The sequence below is a fragment of the Lutjanus erythropterus genome, chromosome 3, assembly GCF_056507025.1.
Source record: "Lutjanus erythropterus isolate fLutEry1 chromosome 3, fLutEry1.hap2, whole genome shotgun sequence".
NCBI lineage: Eukaryota > Metazoa > Chordata > Actinopteri > Lutjaniformes > Lutjanidae > Lutjanus > Lutjanus erythropterus.
The window spans coordinates 42,451,321-42,460,217 of NC_139319.1; the positions used below are offsets into that span (position 1 = coordinate 42,451,321).

Sequence of the window (8,897 nt, forward strand, 5' to 3'; positions counted from 1 at the left end):
ATTGGTCGATATTGGGGCTAAAACTGAAATTTATTTTCATCATTATTTTATGAATCAATCAATTTCCTGATTCACTGATTAGCTGTTTGATTAAAGTCAAACATGATGTCCTCAAATGTCTTGTTTTGTCCACAACCCAAAGATGTTTAGTTCACTGTCAGAGAGGAATAAAGAAACCAGAAAATATTCACACATGAGAAGACAATTTGGACCTTTCTTAAATTAAAAAAATGTCTAAAAACAATCTATTATCAAAGAAGTTGGTAGTTAATTTAATGTTGATTAATAATAGATTAATCATGATCAAGATGTTGATTACTGTTGGAAACAATCTTCTTAATCGTCTTAATGATAAAATTGTTTTTATGATCTGCTTGTTATGAAGTTGCTGCCTTGTGTGAAGCACTTTGTAACATGTTTAGAAAGGTGCTCTATAAATAAAGATTATTATTATTATCATTATCATTATTGTTAATTTTACTGATCATGTAGGTCAATGACTGACAACCTGTTGTGTCCATCAAAGGGTGGAAGCAGCTAAGGTGAATAAATTGGTGGGTTATGAGTCTTAATTGAGGAGGTATTCCTGCACACTTTACATAGAACAGTCTTCTGATAGTTGTCTGTCTGTCCATCCAGCATTGTCTGCTTGTTCTGGATCGAGTCCCAGCATTTTATTCCAGATGTCTCCCACACGTTCAAGCTCCTCCTGGGTGATCTTGAGGTGTTCCCAGGGCAGATGAGATGTGGAATCTCCCCAGAGGGTCTCCTCTCAGCTGGTCGAGTCGACCTGTCCTTTGTTTATTCACAATTTACTCCTCGTCTGCACTCATTTTCTCAAAACACATTTTTTCTGTTCTGTCATGTGTCGATGAACAACACACCAAATAATTGGCTTGATTATGAGCTTTCATGGTGGTTTGCATTTCCTCCTCTCTTCCCCTTTCCAAATGAAGTGATTTATTTGTCCATTACCGCTGAATAAGATGGGCAATGTTATTTATTTGTTTTATTCTATTTTATTTTTCTTATTTGTCTTTTTTCTGTCCTTGTTTTAGTCTGATGTCTTGGTCTTACTCTGTATAATCTTGTTTGGATTGTTCATGTACTTGACTTCACTTGTTCTGTCATTGTTTCAATGCACACACACACAAAAAGAAATAAACAGTGGATGAAAGTTGGGACAAAGTTGTTGCACCAAAAGACTTTAATCACCATCACAAAGTAACAGGCTGAAGTTTACCTCTAAGAAAAGAAAGCAACACTTGAATTTTTTTATGTGCACCAGTGAAAAATAGGTACTCACTTATACTTTATGCCTGCCAAGTCGAGCATCTTTATGGAAGCAACCGTCTCTTTGTTGTCATGGTACTTATCAGACAGATAGATCACCTCCTTAATACCTGGGCAGAGGGAAGGAGGGACAATGAAGGGACACAGAAGGCAGGAATGCAAAATAAAGACCATTATTTGTCCTCTTAGCAGAGATGTGTGTGACAGTTGAAAGCAGGACGAGCAAGAACAAGAAAAAAAGAAGGAAATGTTGATTTAACTTTGCTCAAAGCCAAATGGATGGACAGACAGATCTAGCCATTCAAGGAGACAAAATATTTTAGAAAATGCGGCCAGACTTCCTGTAGATATTCATGCTCTCCACAGGATGAACCCTGATCATTCTGGTGACCACTGTCAGGACAAATTCTTTTTGCCCCAAACTCTAGATGCAAACAGCAGAATCAGAAGTATACTGTAAGGTCGGGCTGATGGACGAAGTCATTGTCCACTGAAGCCTCTACCACTGTAACACTGTGACTTAAAAGCCTTCTGTATTTGAGACAGTGTGTCCCCTCAGAGTTAAATGAGGCAGGAGGGGCAATTTTGGAACTGTGGTTGAGAAAATAAAAATATGCTGTTGCTGCTGGTCACTGCACTACGTCTCCATGTTCAGTTTGTTTTTTTTTAATTAATCCTGACCAGTTAAGTTAAACCAAGACACTGGTTTACAGTGGTGGCTCTGATATTTCTTTTCTGGCTGTTAGTGTGCTTCTTTCAATCATGCACTAATGTTTTCTTATCTTAGCTTCCTCAGTATAGTGAGCTGCTAACTTTGATTCAACTTTCAGAGGCCGAATGCAAGTTAAGCAGTGTAACTCAGTAGTCCTGCATTCAAATCCTGAAGTAAAAGTATGTGAATGTTATCAGCTGTCATCAGTATGAAAAGTAAAAGTAACTATTTTGCAGTAAAACACAGCCTGCTTGTAACTAGTAACTGTACCTGTCAGGTAAATATAGTGGAGTAAAAAGCTGAGTAGAACTATAAAGTAATATAATATGGATGTAATCAGAAATTCAACTTAAGTACAGTACTTGAGTAAATGTACTTAGTTACATTCTACCTCTGGAGATAACAGAAGCTGAATGTGTGGTGTTGGCCTTTTACATAGTTGCTGTTTTGTGCAACTAACTAAGCAAGTCCCATCAGGCTAAAACATGTTAATTTAGTTCAACTGAAACAAAAAAAAGGTTTGCAAGTGCAGTAGGATCAGACGGTGAACTATGCAGGGGGAGACAACTATCAACTGAAAAGAGACAAAAGTTATACAGAAATTAAGTTCTGATCCCACAAATGTGTATTTTATACAGAAACAGCTTCAATATGCTCTTTATTTTGTCCTGTTAGCAGCAACTTGTGTTTAAATCATTCTAAGAGGAAGAGAAGAAGAAGAGGTTCCATCTGTGTTAATGTTGTTTAAACACTTTCAAATCTTACCAAATCATTTACAACTAAAAGGTAATAAATGCAATTTATCTGATTAATCTGTCAATCCTGACACCAAATTAATTTAATTAAAGCATTCAGTTAATGTCAAAGAAAGATGACTCACAGGCCTTTTAACGTTTATTCATTTTATCTGATAAATTATTTGACCGGCCTTCAACAATAGCTAAATCTTTTAATAACTTTTGATCACAAGCTTGTCTAGATTTTGAAGTCAAACCAATTAATTCTGTAGGAGGAGTTAAAATGCAACACGTGGAAAACAAAAATGATCACAGGTTTCAAAATGGCCAACAGCCTGTTGGGTTTAGGCGATGGTCCAAGAGACTCTTCTGTGCGTTTGGGCGTGACACGTACTGATTTTTATGCATGTCAGTGAGACATGAGTCCTGTACTCCTGTTCAGAAGCCAGTTTGCCCCGCCCATCAACGAAAGCCATATCACATAAGTTTACACTGCATACGCCCAAGTTGGTGCATTTTTGAGTATGTTAAAGCCTCCAAACGGGTGATTTACTTCTACAAAAAATAATAATAATTCAATAAGGTCCTTGCAACAAGGTTGGTGTTCGGGCCCTAATAATTCCTATAACATAAAATGCAATTAACAGAATTTAAAAATCAGTATCAGTGTATGAACAGACACTAATGCCTGGAGGGTGAGAGTGTGTGTTTGTTGTCGACACCCACCTGCCTGGATGATGAGCTTGGCACACTCGTTGCAGGGGAACAAAGTCACATACATGGTGCAGCCTTTCACATCAGCACTGTTCTTGTTCATCATAGCGTTCAGCTCTGCATGACACACTGTGGGACAGACACAAAAAATCTTACTGTTATACGTTTGATCAGGTCGAAGTGCAAACAAGCCTCAAAAGACACGTGAAAACAAATAACAGCCATCATTAAATCTTTGGAGACGGGAAGTGCAGGCATGAAATACAAGACCCAGTCTGCTGGGACGGTGTGTGTTTTCTATCACACTGGATAAATAAACTCATCAGAAACATAAAACCAGTGGACAGTTTTCATTAGATTTCTCATTTGGTTGGTCAACAACCTTTACTGTCAATCAAGCTGAAAAAAAAAAATCTGCCTGGAGATGCAACTATTTTCACCACATGCTTTCAAATTTTTGTATTTTGTATCCATAGCTAGGGGAGGGACGCTTCAGACTAGCCAACCAGTAAAATTTTGAGGAGAATTCACTGAGCTGTAGATGTTGCCTATGATGTTGGTGACATATTACAATTTTTTTTTTTCTATAGCTATACATTTTTACAACTGGAGAATCACTTAGACCTACAACAGTGATACAGAACTTTAAAAATGTTATTAACTGTTATTAATTTTCATCGATTTTCTTTTGCCAAAATCTGTGACACCAGTCCTTTAAAGAGAAGTTGCTGCTGAATTTTTAACATGCTTTGAGATTAACCATAGTTCCGTGGACTGCTGATGGCATCTGGACATGTTCTAATATAATGTTAAAGGGATAGTTCACCCAAAAATGAAAGTTCAGTCATTATCTACTCACCTTCATTTCATATGAAGGTTGGCTTTGTTTGTTTCACGTTTCACATGAAAACAGCATTGCTGAATCTCCCAAACAATGGAAATGAATGGTGACCAGTTTTGAAATGGAAGACCCCCTCCCATTGAAAAAAAAAGCCTCCACACTGCTCTTCTGGTGTAATCCAAGTCTCCTAAAGCCCCAGCATGCCGTTCACACACCATCACACCACACAGAAGTGTGCACATGCACTTGAACATGACTGCAAGCTAAGGATCTACAGTGGAAATTCAGGCTAAAAACATGGTGTAAATGCCAATGCTGTCTTTCATGTCAATATTGGTATGTTGAGACTTGCATTACACCAGATGAGCAGTATGGAGACATTTTATGTTTTTCTTCCATTGTTTTGAAAAGTTTGAAAACTGGTCACCATTCACTTCCATTGTTGTGGGAGATTCTGCAATACTGTTTTCCTGTAAAACTCCAGCAGTGTTTTGGTGGACTAAAAAAACTTAACCTGACCTTCAACCTGCATGAGCAAGTAGATAATGAATTCATTTTCATTTTTTGGTGAACTATCCCTATTCCTCTAGCCCTACGATCAGACAAGGAATTTGCCAAAGTTTGCTCACATTGTTCAAGCTCCTAAGAGGATTCACATCTATTATTCTTTGTTAGTGGCAAATAACAACATGCAGAAATGAGCAGTGAGCTTCAGAGGCCTGGAAAGTTCATGTCTTTCCAACTAACTTTATCCATATTTGTACTCTTCAGGCCCAACGCACATTGCCTCAAGTGATGTCACTTGAGGTTGTGTGTTGGTTCTGAAGAGTACAAGATTAAATGAAATTTCAATGAATTTCCAGTGTAAAGTAAATAGGTAATAGGTAAGTACTTTGTGAATATGGACCCTGGTGAGTAAAATCAGCTTTAGCTTTAGTCACTCTGTAGCTTTTGTTCTGCACCACCCTCAGGGAACAGTTTTAAACAAACTACTCTTGAAAAGGCAAAATCATGAGTAAGTTGCCTGCTTAATTCACGTTAATACTGGAGGTTGTAAAAACACATCAGTATCCAGGGCTCGCTCCAAATCTTTTTATTCAAATTTCAGTTATTACGCAAAAACGTTTTGTTCGTACACTGATTTTCTGTGTAATTGTTCAGTTAATAACAACAAAAAAATCTAAACAAGGATTAATAGAGAAACAAAGAGAATGGGCTCTTCATGAGTGGAAAAAGATGTAGATTACTTATTTACTCTATCTCACTCTAAACCGAGAAGAGAGGAGAGCACCTTCTCCATAGTTTCATACTTGAGACATGAGGAGGGCTCCTTGACCTTCTTCCGGCAAACAGGTTTGCCTTTCACATTTTTTATGAGTTCCACAATCACCAGAGGTTCTCTTTCACACTTACAAGGTGAGAGTGAGACGAGGTGTTTACAATCTGCAAGCTGCTCACTGCTAGATGCCACTGAATCCTACACACTGGTACTTTAACTTTAAAAACCTTGTTCTTCAAACACAAACACCTTTAAAATTGGATGTGATCAGTGGAGAAATCCTCCCCTACACTGTCAGCTGATACAGAGTCGTGTGCTGTGGTGGATGAAACCAGAAACACTTTGTATTTGTGTTGTTGTCTGTGCACGTTTTCTTTGACCAAACTCTTTGTAATCATTTTAGTTTTTTTTTTTTTCTGGAAATTCAAATTACAGCAAGGAGTGTGTGTGCATGTATTCTCACCATAGGGGTATTTGTTGTTGAGCCAATCGGGATCATCCCGGGACCACGGTAGCTCGCCATCACAGCCATTGGGCATCCTGTTATGACCAACGCCAACAATCTTACCTTCCTGGTTCACTATGCAGGCACCAACCTGCACAGAGAAGTTCAACAGTTTGGTCCAGATGTATATTATATATATAAAATATAAAACAGCCCAGTGTATCATTAAATAATCTGGAATCAAACACAACAGTCCACCGTCTTCCCATTTTGTTTACTTGTGATAATAACTAATTTGAGATCTTAAGTGATTTGCATGAGGGTGTGTACCCAAACATGGACACATAGTTACATACAAATTCATGTGAATGACATAATACAACAACAACAAAAACATATATAAATATCTCATGACTTTATCCACCATCTGGAAAAAGTCCCCCCGTCTGGTACCTTTTAAACATGTCAGTCATTATCACATTAACTCTGACTCTGGCATTTGGCTGTTTATACATAGCACCACAGAGCGGGGCTGCTCACACTGCAGCTCCCAGGACTCACAGCTGTAGCAGACATCCCCCAACCTCTCTGTAATAAAGCTGGAAGACTGAATATTTGTTCATGTACAGGTGAGCTTCTCACTGCACAACAAACTTTCTCTTAGAAGTAAGAAAACAAGGGTCAGACTCATTACTGTACCGTTAACCCTTTGTCCCCTTGTCTATCTGCCCACCTGTTTGTTAGAATGCCATCTGTGATTTATCAAGAAAAACACTGTATTCAAAATAAGTCAGACACTTTACATCTTGTCAAGTATACAATTGTTACAGCTAGAGATGGGTGATGCGGCTTATGTCAGTATTTTATACTCCCCACAGTTCAGCCTGCATGTGATCTGTGGACTAAATTCAATCATCATACTGTGAAATACAATGTTATTCTCACTATTACTTTTTAAAGTATTAATTCCACAAATATTTGTGCAGAGTTGCAGTGAAAAGACGAGCCAGATGTGAGCTGTATTTTACTCTGATGTGGCACCAGAGGAAGTGCAACTGATTAAACAGATGTCTCTTTCACCTCCATCAAGTGAAATCCTGTAGGCTGTGACTGGGGATAGTTTCACTGGTGCTGGAAACTGGGCAAGCTTGTTATCATACAAATAGATCAAAAGATTGTGGTATTCACCTGTACTGTATTTTCTTGAAATGCACAATGTTCAGATAGTTCAGGTATCAGAGCTAGCTAGTTAGCAGCTACAGGTCAGGCTGAAGATAACTGAAACAGCCTGAAACTGGAGGTCTTGTTTCAGAGCTGGAAGACGTGGGTAGAGTAACAAATGTGATCAAATAATTGATGGCATTTTTCTTGTGATTTTTTTAACACCACAACCAAGAGTTGTAGCTGCTAACTAACATTTCAGTCTGAATCAACTCTACAACACAGTACAAGACAACACCATAGTAATGTTACAGAAACGTAAACAGGGGCTTTTTCTTTCTTTTCTGTGGCAGTGAACACAACATAGAGCCTTTCACTAACTACTGAGAAGATCTACACACTCTAGGGCTACTCCTCAGCAGTAACCAGCAGAGGCAGTGAAAACCCCGACATGATGATAAATATTCATACTTTGATATAATCAATATATTGCCCAGTTCTAGTTACAGCCCTAGTACACATGCAAAAAAGCACACACACCTTTGTACTTGGGTCTTTGCTCTTTTGGGCCTCCTTTTGGGCCTCAGCCATGAAGTCTGTCTTCCCGGTTGTGCCGCTACAGAGAAACAGAAAAAGACAAAGAGGATGTAAAGTTTTGTGATCCAAGAGAAAAATCCATCATTTAAAGGACCAGTATGCAGAATTTAGTTGCATTTAGCAGTGAGCTTACAGGCTTCAAACACCTTGTCTCACTCTCTCCTTCAAAGCATGCAGGAGAGCCTACAGTGGTCACAAAACTCACACAAAATGACAAAGGTTGTATCAGTGTCTGGTTTGTCTGTTGTTGTGTCTGTTGTAACAAAAACACTATTAAAAAAAATACTGGGGTCGTGTAGTATAAAGGTATTATGGTATAGCAGGGAATTAGTAGGAGTGCACAGCAAACATGACCAGAGGTCAGTCTTTGCAGTTGAGCTGACAAACATGACACCTGGGAGATGAAGTTATGTGATTAACTTGTAACTGTTTGGATTTTGTTGGATTTAGTCCAGATGTCAAGATAAAAGCCAGCAAACACTGCAGAGTACTCACTGGTCAGAGTAGTGTAATGTAGTGAAACGTGAGCTGATTACTGTCTGTGGTAGCAGAGTGATAGTGGATGTACACTGACTAGTACACTGACACAACTTTCAACACAAAATAATATTATGTGGATTCTTTGGACAACAATACAGTATTTGCTGATATCAGAAAGTCTGCCACAATATGATTTTGATTCAGTTCAGGGGCCTGCAGCAGATTGATATCAGATGATGTTTGTCCATTTAACACATTCAGTTACATTTATGTCAACTCACAGAAAAAAACTAAATTATGTTTCAATGATTTTGTGGCACCGAGCAGAGGGAATAGTGAGCAATTACACAAGTTTTATGCAAATCCCACCATAATACCATATACGCCAGTAAAATATCAGGACTGTATAAAAGGTATAAAAAAATGCTTCCCAAGCCTAAAACATATTTCAGTTAAAAGTATACTTAGATAAATATTACATTTCATTTTTGCCCTATTCTGTATCCCTGTAAATCTTACACACGGAGTAATACCTACCCTAATGTAGATAAAGACATGAGCAGGACACAGCGCCATGATGAATGGAACTAACAGACAGGTGACAGACTGAGAAATGGGACAGATTCACTCAGACTGCT

General features: G+C 38.3%; 1 protein-coding gene across 1 annotated transcript; it reads right to left on the reverse strand.

Annotated features, from left to right (window-relative positions):
- Window positions 1–1,228: 1,228 nt before the first annotated feature.
- LOC146330784 (deoxycytidylate deaminase-like) lies at window positions 1,229–7,810 on the reverse strand. Its single transcript, XM_084747067.1, has 4 exons — window positions 7,723–7,810; window positions 6,040–6,172; window positions 3,469–3,585; window positions 1,229–1,403 (listed from the first exon to the last, which is right to left on the reverse strand). Exons 1-4 carry the CDS (start codon window positions 7,771–7,773, stop codon window positions 1,303–1,305), a joined length of 402 nt encoding a protein of 133 aa, XP_084603193.1. The 5' UTR covers window positions 7,774–7,810; the 3' UTR covers window positions 1,229–1,302.
- Window positions 7,811–8,897: the final 1,087 nt, after the last annotated feature.

Excerpts from the sequence above, each read along its gene's own strand:
- LOC146330784 (XM_084747067.1), bottom strand. The coding sequence starts at position 7,773 with ATGGCTGAGGCCCAAAAGGAGGCCCAAAAGAGCAAAGACCCAAGTACA. Across the intron at positions 3,586-6,039 it reads CAACAACAAATACCCCTATG|TGTGTCATGCAGAGCTGAAC; the intron begins GTGAGAATACAT and ends TCTGTCCCACAG. Across the intron at positions 1,404-3,468 it reads CAAGCTCATCATCCAGGCAG|GTATTAAGGAGGTGATCTAT; the intron begins GTGGGTGTCGAC and ends CCCTCTGCCCAG.